A 14,798-nucleotide genomic window follows, 5' to 3' on the forward strand; every position below is an offset into this window, starting at 1 on the left:
TTTGTGTTGGTCAGTCTAAATTTTGAGTATTATGTTCAGAACTTTTAGGAAGTACAGTAAGAAACTAGAGAGTATTCAGAGGAGGATGACTTCTTAGATATAAACTTGTTGTTAGGAAAACCTTGCTGACATTCTGAGTTATCCAAAGGAGGAATGGATTGCCTTAGAAAGTATTAGGTTCTCACTCCTAGGAGGTATTCAGGCAGAACCTGGATAGCACATGTCAGGTATGTTATTGGGGTGAGGGTGGGAGGATTCTTTTGATGGCATTGGTTGGTGTAGTTGACCACTGAGTCCTTTCCAAGTTTGAATCTTATGAATCTGCTGAGAGAATGGGTTATATGGAGTCAGGTGGATATGAAATCCAGGAATACTGATAAAATCCCAAAGTGCCAACCTATCAATTATAAATATTTTGTACCTAAAATAATTTCTAACTCTTTAGTTGTAATTTGTACTATAAACTTGTTTTTTTCATTTTCACAGGTCAGAAGGGTGATGAAGGTTCACTGGGCATGCCAGGAAATCCTGGTTCTCAAGGCCCAAAGGGTGTGCAAGGTTTTCCTGGCTTCCCTGGTATTCAAGGACCCCCAGGTCTTCCTGGCTCTCCAGGTCAAAATCGAGAAGGTTCCAAAGGAAACCCTGGGCTCCGAGGTCATCCTGGGAGACCAGGTACATATGGGAGCATCAGGGAAATGGTCCTATTATTGTCTATTATGTTGTCTTACTGGTAGGTTATTTAGTGTTTAGAGCTAGACTAAATTTGTAACTTAGGGCTGTGTTCCAAGTAAACAGCTTGGTTTATGCCCGGCTCCATTGATTTCCATGGCATCCACCAATTCCACTTGATAATGGATGTCATCCTCATTTACTTAGAGTGGAAGTAAAACTCAGTAACTGACATATTAGTCTCTTTGTTGAAGGGAAAGTTCTGCTGATAACCTGGCAGCAAAATCCCATGGCCATGTTGCAGTGCAGGCAGAACTGTAATATCCCAGAAATAATTTTCATGGACACCCAATCTACTTTTTTGGACTGGATCAAAAGAATGTCTCCAAAGTTGGCTGCATGATTCAATGTCATTGGCACAATAAACAGATTTCATCTTTCCTAGGAACAGGACAATCAAATTTCTCTTCAGCATCCCAGCATGATCAAATTGGATAGTGAGCTCCTCAGCCCAAGCTCATGTCTGGATCTCATCTTTCTTACGTTAACACTGTTCCCGCAGAGTCAATTCTGCATCCAATGTTCACCTTTTCATTCAGTGTCTGTGTGGGGTAGTTCCATTTACTAATTCTGGAAAATCTCATTTTCATCCAGGGTTAATATTGCTGAGCCCAGGCACTCACCGGTGGTCTTTTATCGACAGTTTTTCGAGACTCCATTTTCCATTTTTATATTTCTGGTAATTAAAAACCTGGCTCTCATTGATTAAAAAGCAAGTGAAATCTCCAATGAAAGCAACAAAATAATTGGCCCCTTGCTTCCCTAGGACTTGAAAGTCTCTGGATTTTTGCTTCCAAATGCCATTTAATTCATGCTAATAGCATGTTCGCTAATATTGTAGTAAATTTTGTTGAGATCTGTTTGACAGACTCGAATTCATTGGTATCTTGGGCTACGTTCAGAATTCCTATTCATCAGCTCTCTGTCTCTGCTGCAATGTGTTTCTGGTGGGGGTAAGCATCCCCAGTGATGAGTTGCTAAGCCATGTTCTCTCTCAAGGGGAAAAATGGGATTGTGCTCTGGTTGAATAAGCACTGATTTGGGTGGGGGTAAGCCAACTCTTATCATTTTGCAGTTTTAAGAAACTCTGCTGTTTTATTCAAGGAACAGAGAAATTAGGTAACTTACTATGAAATGTGGCCATCATTTGTAAACAAACCAACAAACAGAAAAACACCCAACTATGGCAGTTGTGAGAAATAAATAAATAAGAGAAATGGGCTCTTCTTGACTCTTGCATATATTCTGTGAACTCCAGTCAGGAATTTGAGCCTGATTGTCTTAGTAGGAGCTTAGAGTATTAGTTATGATAAAAATGATTTCCTGTCTGTAAAAATACAACAGTGTGTGCTGTTGAGAAGTGAGGACTTGGTTGGTGAAAAGATCTCTGAGTGTAATGAGCTTTTGGAATATAGCAGTAGTGAACTATCCCTTTAGTGAAAGAGTCCAAGAAATATTGGAGCTGATTTCAGTTTTAAGCATAAACCATTCCCTCTTTCTATTTTGGAATGATCACCTTGGACCTTGATGAATTCAATTCTTTCTGAGTCCTGCAGGTTAGCACCTTAATGCTCAAATAATAGCTTTTGATCAAGTTTGAAATGTTATTCATCTATGCACGTACGTATGTGTTGATTTTGGACCATCATTTCATGGTCAGTGAACCAACATGATTTCATGGGAATAGGAAACTCCACCAGTATAACTCTGCACCTTCTCTGGACGTAAAGTCAACTCAAGAGAGCTGCACTGTTTTGGGCACTGGATGGGTAAAGTTACTTGCCCAAGGGTCACATAGCCAGGTCTTACTGACTTTAGGGCAAGTTATTTATCCACTGTATCATGTTGTCATTCATGTAGATGTAATTGTTTTTTCAAACTGGATCTGCAGTTTCATTGATAAAGGGAGTTCCTCGTGAGGAAGTTCCTTCTATCAATGGCCATTGGCACCTCCCCTATAACTTACAGTGTCAGAGAGTGCCTAGGACACTGAGATATTTAGTGACTCGCTCAAAGTCCAACAGCTAGAGTATATCAGCAGTGCTCAAACAGATACATATGAGTATATGATGATGTTTGTCCTTGATTCTCGAAGAAGATCATGACATTAGCAAGGTGATGCCCTGACAAGCATGTGAATTGGATTGGACCGAGGGGGTGCAGTGCCAAGTCAACAGCCTCACTTTCTCCTCCTGAGATGGCTCTGGATGCAAGGCAGTCAGGGTTAAGTGACCTGTCTAAGGTCACACAGCTATTATGTGCCAAGTGTCTGAAGCTGGAATTGAACTCGAGTCCTCCTGACCCCAGGGCCAGTGCTCTATCCACTGTGCCACTCAGCTGCCCTTCTCTCTCTCTCTCTCTCGAGATACATATATATATATATATATATATATATATATATATATATATGTTTAAAATCACTAAGTATATTAATGTATACAATCAATTCTCATATTTTGGATTAAAATTGTAAGATATTAGTAAATTACAGTGCCCAGTATCTCCAACCAATAGTGAGAAGTCACTTAATTAGGAAAGTCAATTTAGCATTCCTTTCCAATTTTTCTATCAAACAGAATCAGCATCCAGTTATTTGTGACTTTCTTTATTATAGATCTGTAGTGGAAAAAACATTATTTTGCACTCCTTTCAGAGATGCTGAAGTTAATTGTTGGCCAAAAAACATCAAAAAGGAGAGAAGTAACTGGACTATTTAATAACCATTTTTTTATTATCCCACACTTTTCTCTGCAGAAACTATAGATATATTAAGACTATGTACTTGCTGGATTTTGTGTAGGTTTTTCCCAATACAGAGTTCCCTATTCAGGATTTTGTAGTCAATCAATCAAGTATTGGGGAGGCAATGTGCTATAAGTGGCAAAGAGTTGGCCTGAGAGTTGGGAAGGCCTGGTTTCAAATCCTGCCTTCAGTACTAGCTATGTGACCCTGGACAAGTCACTTAAGCTTTCAGTGTCCCTAAGGGAAGTCTGTACAACTAAATTACTGATGACTCCTTTTTAGCAGAAGGAATCCTCAGTAGGAATTCCCCACCCTAGTACAATCACAGGAGCAGTCTTTTATTCTTAAAATGCAAGGCACCATACTCAGAGTTGGAGACACCCGACAAAAGTGAACTAGCCCCTGCCCTTAGGGAACTGATATTCTAATCAAGTTATCATATTTAAGTAACCTAATGGGATATACCAAAAAGTCCAAACCACCTGCTCTAAAGAATGGCTTGCTATTCCTGCTTTCATCCTTTATATATGTCATCTAACCACGGAGTCCCCTACTCAGGTGATTCCCTATTGCCTCTAGGATCCAAAAGAAACCATTCTGCTTAACTTTTAAATCCCTTTGCAACTTGACCCCAATGTCTTTCTGCAGCCAGCCAAACTTCTTCCCTCCTTACACTTGAGCCACCACCTCAAGGCTCTTTGCTTTTGTTCTGTCTGCATCCCTCCTCTGCCACACCTGGAATGCTCTCCCTCCTCATCCCTGACTCACAATGTTCAAGACATAGCTGAAGCCTTCTACAAACCTTCCTTCCAAACTGCCTTGCATTTAACTGCTTCATCTATGTAGAGAATGTATGCTCCTTGTGAGGAGGGGCTGTTTCATTCTCTTTATGTTTGGCCCTAGGCCTAGCCAAGTGCTTGGCAGACAGTAATCACTTAATAAGTGCTTGCTGATTAATTGATTGCTGTGAACGATGCACATAAAAACAGTGTCAAGAATTGCCCAGTGGGAGATTGGTAATTGAGAGCGAATATTTTCATGTAATCGTGAGTACGGTCTGAATGTGTTTATTATTTGGGCTTCTGAGGGAAAGCTAAAAGGAAAACTGTCTTCTTGGCTTTATGCTATTGAGGTGAAAGATCCTTTTTGTCATGGGCTCTTAGAATTCTCAAAGAGAGTTTACCTCTGAGCTGACACCTTGCTTCTGACTTTTTCTCCTAATATCATAATTTCTAAAACATAAACAGATCCTTCCATCAAAGCAAATGGATAGAACACTGAACTTGGAGTCAGGAAGACCTGGGTTCAAATCCTGTCTCAGCTACTTACTAGTTATGTGATCCTCAGAAAGTCACTTAGCCTCTGTCTGCTTCAGTTTTCCTCACCATTAAAATGGGAATACTAATAGTACCTACTCCTAGGGTTGTTGTGAGTATCAAATGAAATATTTCTGAAGATTTAACACAGTGCCTGGTACAAAGTATGCTAATAAATGCTTGTTTGTTTCCTTCCTTCCTTCCTTCCTTCTGTTGAATTCAAATCACCTCTTCCAGGCGAGTTACCTCAGATATGAAAAGAACTGGCAGATGAGATGGCTGAGCCACTATCAGAAATTTTTGAAAGATTGTAGGAGACAGGAGAGGTGCTGTGGAATGTAAGAGGACAAATGCTCAGATTTTCCAAAGATGGAAGAAAACAGAGTCTATAACAGAAGTATAGAGTGATAAACTTTCATTCCTGGCAGAATTCTAGAATGATTCATTAAAGAGATGGCTGGTGAACATCTAAAAAAGGAAGCCATGATCACAACAAGTTAGCATGACTTCAGCAAGAAAAGGTCATGCCAGACTAACCTCATTTTCTTTTTTGACAGGCTTATTAAGATTAAAGGGAATGCTGTAGGTACCATATACGTAGAGTTTTTTTTAAGTCTCTTACACTAGAACATGTAAATATGGTGAGATATGAGCTAGATGATAGTGCAATTAAATGGACACAGACCTTGTGGAATGGCTAGATTTAAAAAAGTAATTGTTAATGGTTTAATGTCTCTTTGGCAGGAAGTTTCCAGTGAGGTGCTCTAGGGATCTGTCCTTTGCCCTGTGCTCTTTAATATTTTCATCAATGATTTGGTTACAGGTACAGATGGCACAGTTATCATTTGGCACAGTGCTAGTACTGGATTCAGAGTTGTGATCCAAAAGGACTTTGGTCTGAAAAATAATAATCTAATTTAAGCTATTCCAGTTATAAGAGGGATAAATATACAGTTTTCCAATTGTGTCCCAGAAAGCAATTCACAAGTAAAAGATGTAGAGACACATGGTTTGACAAGTTTGTCTGGAAAAAAAAGATTGTTGTGTTTGTTTGTGTTTGTGCACTGCAAACTCAGTATAAGTCCACATCGTGGTTTGGGAACCCAAAATACCAATGCATTCTTAGGCTTCCATGAGCAGCAGTACACATTGGATGGGAAGGAATAATCCCAATGCTCTTTGCTATGGTCAGATTTCATTTTCACACTGGGCACTCCAGTTTAGGAAGGCTATTGTGCCAGTGTGGTAAGGGGCCTTGAGTACTTGTCATCTGGAGAGACTGGTAATAGACTGGTAATATTTAACCTAGGAAAGAGAAGTCTTTTTTTGTTGTTGTTTTTGTATTTTTAGTTTTTGCAAGGGAATGGGGTTAATTGGCTTGCCTAAGGCCACACAGCTAGGTAATTATTAAGTGTCTGAAGCCGGATTTGAACTCAGGTCCTCCTGACTCCAAGGCCAGTGCTCTATCCACTGCGCCACCTAGCCGCCCCAGGAAAGAGAAGTCTTAAGAGAGACTCTCTGGTCATATTCAAGTATTTGATGGGCTGTCGCCTCAAAGATGACAGATTTCAACTCAATCTTAAGGAAAAGCCATCTAATAATCAGAGCTGCTGAGAAATTTTAGAGACTCCCTCTCCCAGGAGGTGTTTGAAAAAAGTCGGAATATGGCAGAGGGGATTCTTACTGAGTTATCTCTTGGACTAAATGGACTGTGAGGTCCCTTCTACCTGATATTGCATGCTCACAAACCATCTGTTTATTTTTTAAGATGACCAGATGAAAAACACTGTGCTCCAAACACTGTACTGATCATACAAATGCAGAAGTGAAGAAACTCTTAAGAAACATATTCAAATTAGGGGAGATGGCACATAAAGAAAGGATCATGCGATGTCCAGGGAGAATATTTTGCTTTGTAAAGTTACAGGGATGGTGAGTGGAGTCATAGGAGTAACTCAGCACTATCAATTTGATTGCATTTGTAAAATTTAGGTTCATTGAGGCATGGCTGGAGCCAAGTTAGAGGTAGAGGGCTGACCATCAGAGCTAAAAGGGTTCAATCCTCCAAAAGTCTCATGCCATGCCTGTTTTTATAAACCCCGCCCCCCTCATGTCCTCTCTGAAAACTACATTTGCCCATCTCCAGGTATCTATCACTCTCCACAGTTCAGTCAAGTTCCCCAGCCAAAGTTCAGTTGCAATTTTTTTTTTTTTAGTTCTTGGAGGTTGTAATTGATTAGATCAGGAGAGCTGAACTTATTTTGAGCCTCTAGGTGCTCCATTACTATCTTCTCACCTATCTCGAGTTACAATTTTGTCCCCACTATGTTTGTTCTATCTAGCATGACGATTTTTTTCTGTGACAGACAAGATGGAAGTGAGATCATTCTCCTTTCCTTTCATCCATTAATATTAAACTCTCACCAAGGCAGAGGGAAGGCTGGAACTTGTCTTGGAGGAATGAATGATGAATCTTCCCCAGTCCTCAGACATAGTTCTAGAGAAGCACTGTACCTCCATCAGACTAGATAATAATTTCTTTCTCTTTGCCTCAATTGAGAAAACTCCAACCTGAAACAGACGACTCTTTACAACAGAGTATTCGAATGATCACACTGTCTTGGCTAATTATCACTTATTTCTGAATCTCTGCTTTGTTTTGTTTTTGTTTTTCCATTGGACCTCTCTTCTGGTGTATATTGGATGGAGGGTCCCATGCATGAAAATGACTTGGCAAATAACTGGGAAGAATATTAAGTTGGAAAAACTCAAATTTGGGAAGTCTTCCTATGCTGTTTTATCAGGTTGCCTTGCCACCAACTCAAATGAAATCAACTCTTTCGACTTGCACATAAAATGACTGAGTGCTAAGTTGGAATTGCAATCATCCTCATCTCTGTTGCTCATTATTAGTCCAGTTCTCTTATCCTGAATGAATCCTGCCTCCAGAATATTTAGTCAAGAGTCACACTGACAGACATTTGCGTTATGCTTTCTCTTCGTTTTACAATCTCATTTGAGCCTTACAACAACCAATGTAGCAGCAAGCATTTATTAAGCTCCTTAAAATGTGCTAGGAGCTGAGAGAACAATTAGAAGGAATGAAGCAATCTCTGCCCTCTTATCATTACATTTTATAAAGGGAGCTTACATTGCCTGTAAAAGGCAATATTCCATAAGGGGAAACATGATCAATAAGCATTATTTGTAAGTGCCTACTATGTGCCAAACACTGTGCTAACCGTTGGAGTTCCAGAGCCAAAAAATGGTAGCCCTTGTCTTCAAGGAGTTTTTATTCTATTGGAGGAACATATTAACCTGTAATGAGAATCTGTGTGTGAGGGTGTGTGTAGGGGTGCAGTCAGAGCTTAAGTAAATCAGATCAATATAGGCAGTCAGCCCATGTGCATGTTTCCATGGTCCAGCCTCCTGGATTTAACAAATATACACATACACCAGTACATTAACAAACACACTAGTAATCGTCTCTTATGTTCACAGAGCACTTTACAGTTCATTCTAGGTGATTTCCCATGCATAAACACTTCTGGTCCATATCCAGAGCCACGTGAAGAAGGGAAATCGAGGTTTTATTGTCCCTATTTTCCAAATGAGCAAACTGAGGCTCAGAGCCCTAGTGACTTGCCCAAGATAACGAAACTGTTATGGGGCATAGCTGCCAGTGGAACTTAGGTCTTCTGACTCGAGGGTGTATAGGTGTGTGTGTGTGTGTGGGGTGTTTTGTGTGTGGGGGTGTGTGTGGGTGTTGTGTGTGTTTTCCACCATGTTTTACTTTCCTGTTATAATATTTGGTGTTCTACAACTTAAGGAAAGATGCTAAGAGTGAACTGTGTTTACAAACACTCCAGACAGTTCATATTAACCAAGAATTATCTTTTTCACAGACTGTTTTTCTTTTACTTTAACAAGCTTCTTTTCTTTATTTTCAATAACAAATCTGACCTGGCTCAATAACTGCATTGAATCATAATGAAGTATCACTAATGGTTTCTGTGATTTTCATTTAATCTTGCATGTCAACATTTTTTTCTAAATTACTGATAGTCCAATGTATACCATGGAAACAATGTAAAGACAGGCAAATTGCCTTCTGTGGGGGTGGGGTGGGGGGGAGGGAAGTAAGATTGGGGGAAAATTGTAAAACTCAAAATAAATAAAATCTTTGTGATTCAAAAAATAAATTAAAAAATAAAAATTTTAAACATTTTTAAAAAATCACTGATAGTCTTCTTACCTTCGAGAATACTATCACTCAAGATTCTTATTTCTCAGAGTTCAACAAAAACCGAATGTACATTGGATTTTTCTCTGTGTTGTACAGTAATGCATGGAGGTCCCTGATGAGCTATTATTTAAAATTCAAAATGCATCTTTATGGCATATTCATGAAGGACACAAACCATTCCATGGAGGTTGCATGCCTCTTGTGACTCTGTGGCTCAGACTGACTATATGAAGAAGTGAGATACTATGGGTTTAGAGTGAGGTTTAGAAAAATCCAAGACCAGCACAAAGTGTGACTAGAATGAAATGGTTTTGTTGGAGAGAGAGAGAGAGAGAGAACACGAGAACGAGCATGAGCTTACTGTATTTGGAGTCAGATGATCCAGCTCTTCCATTTACTGACGTCGAAGTCTCTTAACCTCCCTGGGCCTCAATTTCCTCTATTGTAAAATGAAGGAGCTAGACTCCTCCAACTCAAAACCTCAGTCTAGACCTAAGATTCTATGCATGAGCCTGAGTAAGTCCCTCCCTCTCCCTGGGTCTCAGTTTCCTCTTCTGTAAAATGAGGGGATTGGACTTGATGGCCTCCAAGATTCCTTCAGCTCTGAGTCAATGATCCTCCCATTAGTACCTTTGGGGAACTGCAGTAGCAGGCTTAACATAATGGCTTCAAAATAAATTGCACTGGAAAATATTTGGCTTTCTGTACGACTGATCCTGTATGTGTATTGATTATGATATACCCCCGGTGTACAAGATGAATTGCTTTTCAGCTTGTGCAGTAACGTAGGCCATCTCTAACTAGCAATCTTATTTTCTCCTCTGTGCTGTCTGACCCTTCCAGCATCGATCTTGGGGCTTTGGGTCACCTCTGACCCTCACTGGGTCTCAAGATCAGATAATTCACTGGTCAGCCTGTGTTTTTATGGTCTTCTCTGTGTTATAAGAGAAATGTACTTTATACCGTGCTGGAGAAGACCTAGGAGAGCTCAATTGCTACCCCCTCCCTTTCCTTCCTCTGCCCCCTCCCGGATACCTGCTCCCCCTTTCTTTTACCTGTCAGTAAAGGTCATGTGACTAATTTATGATCTCTTTGGAAAGGACACTGGGTTTTGTGAACTTCTCCTGATTGCATCAGATAATCCCTATTGAAGTCATATTGGATTTAAAATGGAAAAATCAACAACGTGTTTTTATCTTCAGACCTGCATAAAGAATTAGAACTGCATGTCTGGCCCATAGGTGACCTCTACATGTGGATTTCTTTTTGCCAAACCTTATTGCCTAACATGCCTTTCATCTGTGTATTCATAGTTATTCTCAGAAATGGAAGGGAACTATTGATCACCATACAGAACAACAGCCTGTGTTTACTGGTATATCATTAGTGCCTTGTTAATTTAAAAGTCAGGGACACTAGAAATGCCTGGATGAAAAGGGTGAGGGATTAGCCAATATCTTGATCTACCTGCAAAAGAGTAGTGATCTTCCCATACCTCTTCTTTCAACCAGGACTGTGTTTTAATAAGTCATCCGTTGATGAAAAGGGCCATGTAAAGGTTATCTTTCTAAAAAATAGCAAGTTATAACACAGCCCCATCTCTCTTCTCAGGATTTTTAGAAGTGACTTATTTATCTTGAACTGAGTTGCTACCTAATTTCTAACAGAAAATATTTATTTTCTAGACCTGAGATTTAAAAATCCAACATCTTAATTTTGCTGAAAAAATCTCATTTAGGCAAGTTTGGTTGGTAGGTACTTTATTTAAAAAAGAAGTCAGGGAGGAAGAAAGGAAGGGAGGAAGAAGACAGGAAAGGAGGGAAGAAAGGAAAGGAGGGGAGAAAGGAAAGGAGGGAGGGAGGGAGAGGGGGAATGAAGAAAGAAAGAAAGAAGAGAAAGGAAGAAACAAAGATGTCTAATTGTTCTAGACCATCCCATTTAAACCAGCCTGTTGTTTGTAGGTATGTCAAAGGAAAATTGAACTGTGACTCACAGAGATGGTCTTTGAGACTGCTGCTTGCTCCTTATGTGTCAGGCAGAATAGAGCTACGTTAGAAACTTGCTGGAAATGTCTGCACAATGGCAAAGTGGACCATTTTCAGGATTATTTTACCCCTTATTCTCAGTCATTCTGACTTTTGGAAAGAACATTGGCTGTAGAGGCAGAGTACCTGGGTTCCAGTCCTTCTTGTAATGCTTAAAAGAAGCTTACTTCTTTTTTTTTTAGGTTTTTGCAAGGCAGTGGGATTAAGTGGCTTGCTGAAGGCCACACAGCTAGGTCATTATTAAGTGTCTGAGGCAGATTTGAACTCAGGTTCTCCTGACTCCAGGGTTGGCGCTCTATCCACTGCGCCACCTAGCAGCCCCTAAAAGATTACTTCTTAAGAACAGAAGCTTTTTACACACACACACACACACACACACACACACACACACACACACTGCATCCATATATATATATATATATATATATATATATATATATATATATATAATTTTTTTTAGTGTCCCTAGCCTATGTCTGGCACATTGTAGGTACTTAATAAATGCTCATTGTTTGATTCTTTTAGTGACCTTGGACAGATTGTTCCATCTTCTTTTGTTCATCTCTAAAGTCACCAGTTACCTAGTCATTCTTTCACCTGTCAGGAAAGGTCATGTGATTAAAGGATCATCCCTTTAGAAAGGTCACCAGTTTTCATGAACTCTCTCGGTCACATCATTTAATCCCTATTGAAGTCATATTGTGTATAAAATGGAAAACTCCACATGTTTTTAATCTTCAAACCTGCATAAAGAACTGAATGGATTAGATAATCTCTGAGGTCTCTCCAGGTCCAAATCTGTGAATCTATAATAAGCACGTGACCATAGACCTCAGATTTGGGGGCAAAGAAGACTTGCTAAGGGAACAAGATGTGGACTTTTAATAATGGTTGAAAAATGATAGCCTTGCCTACATTCTATAATCCAAGGTTCTTTGCTTGGGGTTGACAAATTTGGGTTTTTAAAAATATTTTGATAACTGTATTTCAAGAAATTGGTTTCTTGACATTCTTAGACATTTTATTTTATGAATTTGAAAACATAATTCTGAGAAAAGGGTCATGGACTTCCCCAACCTCCCTGCCCAAGGGAGGGGTCCAGATCACAAAACAGGTTATGAAGTCTTGGAATTAAATCCATCTGCTGCTACTAATACTTTGGGATGTTTCGACAGGGGGACTCTCGCTTGAAATCAGAAAGTCTAGTGAACTTACTAGAGGAAAGGTGGTTTGAGTCTCAACTCCTAGTTTCTTGTTATGTAAATGATCTTGTTGCCTTGCAGCAGAAGCCCTAGACCTTTTTGAGACTTCACTTCTTATTCCCAGACCTTAGTGGCATCCGACCCCCACCAGAAATCCAAGGGCTTAGCCTTCAGTGCCATGTCCACAGTGACTAGCACAGAGTGGGCACTCTAATCAATGCTACTTGACTTGATTTTAGTAAAGTTTACTTGTGCTCTCCAAATGATCTGGACAACTACTCCTACAACAGTCATTCCACTAAAGGCCTCCTTCAGTAAACACCCTCCACAATGATGTGACTGTGATCTTGGGTTCTTAAAGAAAACCTGAGAGCAATAGCAGTTGAGATGGATCTTTGCCAAAGTAGAAACACTCTTGACAGTAGACAGTGGGTCTACTTGCCCAGGGCCAGCCTAGCTCTTAAGTTTTTGGAAAGTCTCATCACTGTGATTATATAGTATCATAGGGCTACAAATGGAAGGGGCCTCAAAGACCATCCAGTCTAAACCCCTCATTTTAAAGGGGGGAAGTAAGACCCAGACAGGTAAAATGGTCTGTCTAAGGTCATAACCTTAGAGGCCATCAGCTCCAGGCCTCTCATTATTATTTCAGTCCCATATGACAAGCTTAATGCCAGGCATCTCTTCCTGAACATTCCATAGTTCAAGATGTTTGAAACAGACCTCATTCCCTTTGTTCCAAGACCTACCCCTCTTCTGAACTTATCACAGTTGAAGACATGACCATCCTTTCAGCTTCCAGGCTCATAATCTTTGACTTCCATGACTCTAACCATACATGAACAATTAGTTGGTAAGGTCTTGTTCTTTCTGCCTCTACACTGTTATGTTTGTTACTTTCTCTCAACCTTTACAACCTCTTCCCTAGGTAATACTCTTAAAATCTCTCATATGGACACTGCAACAACCTACTTAATTGGTCTTTGTCTCCAGTTTCTCCATTCTCCATCTGTGTTTCACAGAAATGCCAAATATATGTTTCTGAAATATGGTTATGTAACTCCATTTTAAAAATTTATTTAAGGCAATGGGGTTAAGTGACTTGCCCAAGGTTAGGTAATTATTAAGGCTAGATTTGAACTCAGGTACTTCTGACTCTAGGGCTGGTGCTCTATCCACTGTGCCACCTAGCTTACCCCCCACATGTACTTCATTTCTCTCTCTCTCTCTCTCTCTCTCTCTCAAAAATTTTCAATGGCTCCCTATTGCCTCTAGGATAAAATCCAGAACCACCATTTAAACCCTCTCACAGTCTGACTCCCATTTACCTTTCTACTCTAATATATTACTCCCCTTCTTGTACTGTCTATTCCATTCAAACTGACCTACCAACTGTCCTCCATACACAGCATTCTTTTTCCCATCTCCTTACCTTGTCTCAAATTTTTCTCATGTCTAGAAGTTACTCTTTTGCTTCTATTTTATGATATTCTTTGATCTAAAATCAAAATTTGAAAGCCCAGTTGAGGTGCCACCTCCTACATGAGTTCTTTCTTTTCCATCCCTTCCCCATTGTTATCATTCTCTCCCTCTTGAAATTATTTCATATATACTTTCTATTTACTTACATGTATATATGTTTTCTTTGGGCAGCTCAGTGGCACAGTGGAGAGAGCACTGAGCCTGATGTCAGGGAGACTTGTCTTTATGAGTTCAAATCTGGCTCAGACACTTCTTAGCGCTGTGACCGTGGGCAAGTTTCTTCATTTGTCAAATGAACTGGAGAAGCAAATGGCAGACCACTCCAGTGTGTTTGCAAAGAAAACTTCAAATCCAGACATGCCTGAACAAACAAAAAACACAAAAACATATGTGTTTTCCACATCTTCATACCCAAGTAAAGTGTAAGCCTCTGGAGGGAAGAGATGGTATTACTCTTCTCTTTGTAACTTCAATGCCTTGCCAATAAGAGGATCTTAGTAAATGTGTGCTGAATTGTTAAATGGAGAAAGTGACTAGAAAAGCACAAGGCAAATACAGTTAATAATGGAAACCTAAGATAATTAATGAGATAGTAAGAAAGTGCTTTGTTGCCCTTGATGATTCACGACTCTTGGTCCCAATAAACTATGATCTTAGCTGATGAATGAATTGGTAGGTATGAATCAGTGGTATGTGAAAGGTTGTGTAGCATTGTATAGCTGCCATAGGTCTGGAGAAAAGCATATATCTTCCTGATCTTCAAAATCAAGGGAATATAATAAAATCTAGATATTGTAAACCTGTGACCTTGACTTCAGTTTCTGAGGAAATTAAGAGGCCTTTCCTGGCCCCTGAACTCCTTGAGATGACCTCCCACTGTATATACATCTTGAATGTACATTCATGTTTAAGTGTGTCTCCCTTATTCTATTTTGAGTTTCTTTAGGACAGGGACTGTATGCATGCCTTTCTTTATGTCTTCAGTCCTTAGCACAATGTCTAGTACACAGTAGGTGATTAATGGCCTGTTAATGGT

At 39.7% G+C, this 14,798-nt stretch overlaps 1 protein-coding gene across 8 annotated transcripts in view; it reads left to right on the forward strand.

Annotated features, from left to right (window-relative positions):
• The window catches only part of LOC141500673 (uncharacterized), a 216,332-nt gene that overhangs the window by 171,303 nt on the left and 30,231 nt on the right, over positions 1 to 14,798 (forward strand). For all 8 annotated transcript variants that reach the window (XM_074204063.1, XM_074204065.1, XM_074204068.1 and 5 more), the window contains one exon: positions 487 to 672. In XM_074204063.1, the coding sequence (XP_074060164.1) occupies positions 487 to 672 (186 nt within the window). The remainder of the gene's footprint in view (positions 1 to 486; positions 673 to 14,798) is intronic.

This window comes from Macrotis lagotis, chromosome X (genome assembly GCF_037893015.1).
Source record: "Macrotis lagotis isolate mMagLag1 chromosome X, bilby.v1.9.chrom.fasta, whole genome shotgun sequence".
In the NCBI taxonomy this organism is placed as follows: domain Eukaryota; kingdom Metazoa; phylum Chordata; class Mammalia; order Peramelemorphia; family Peramelidae; genus Macrotis; species Macrotis lagotis.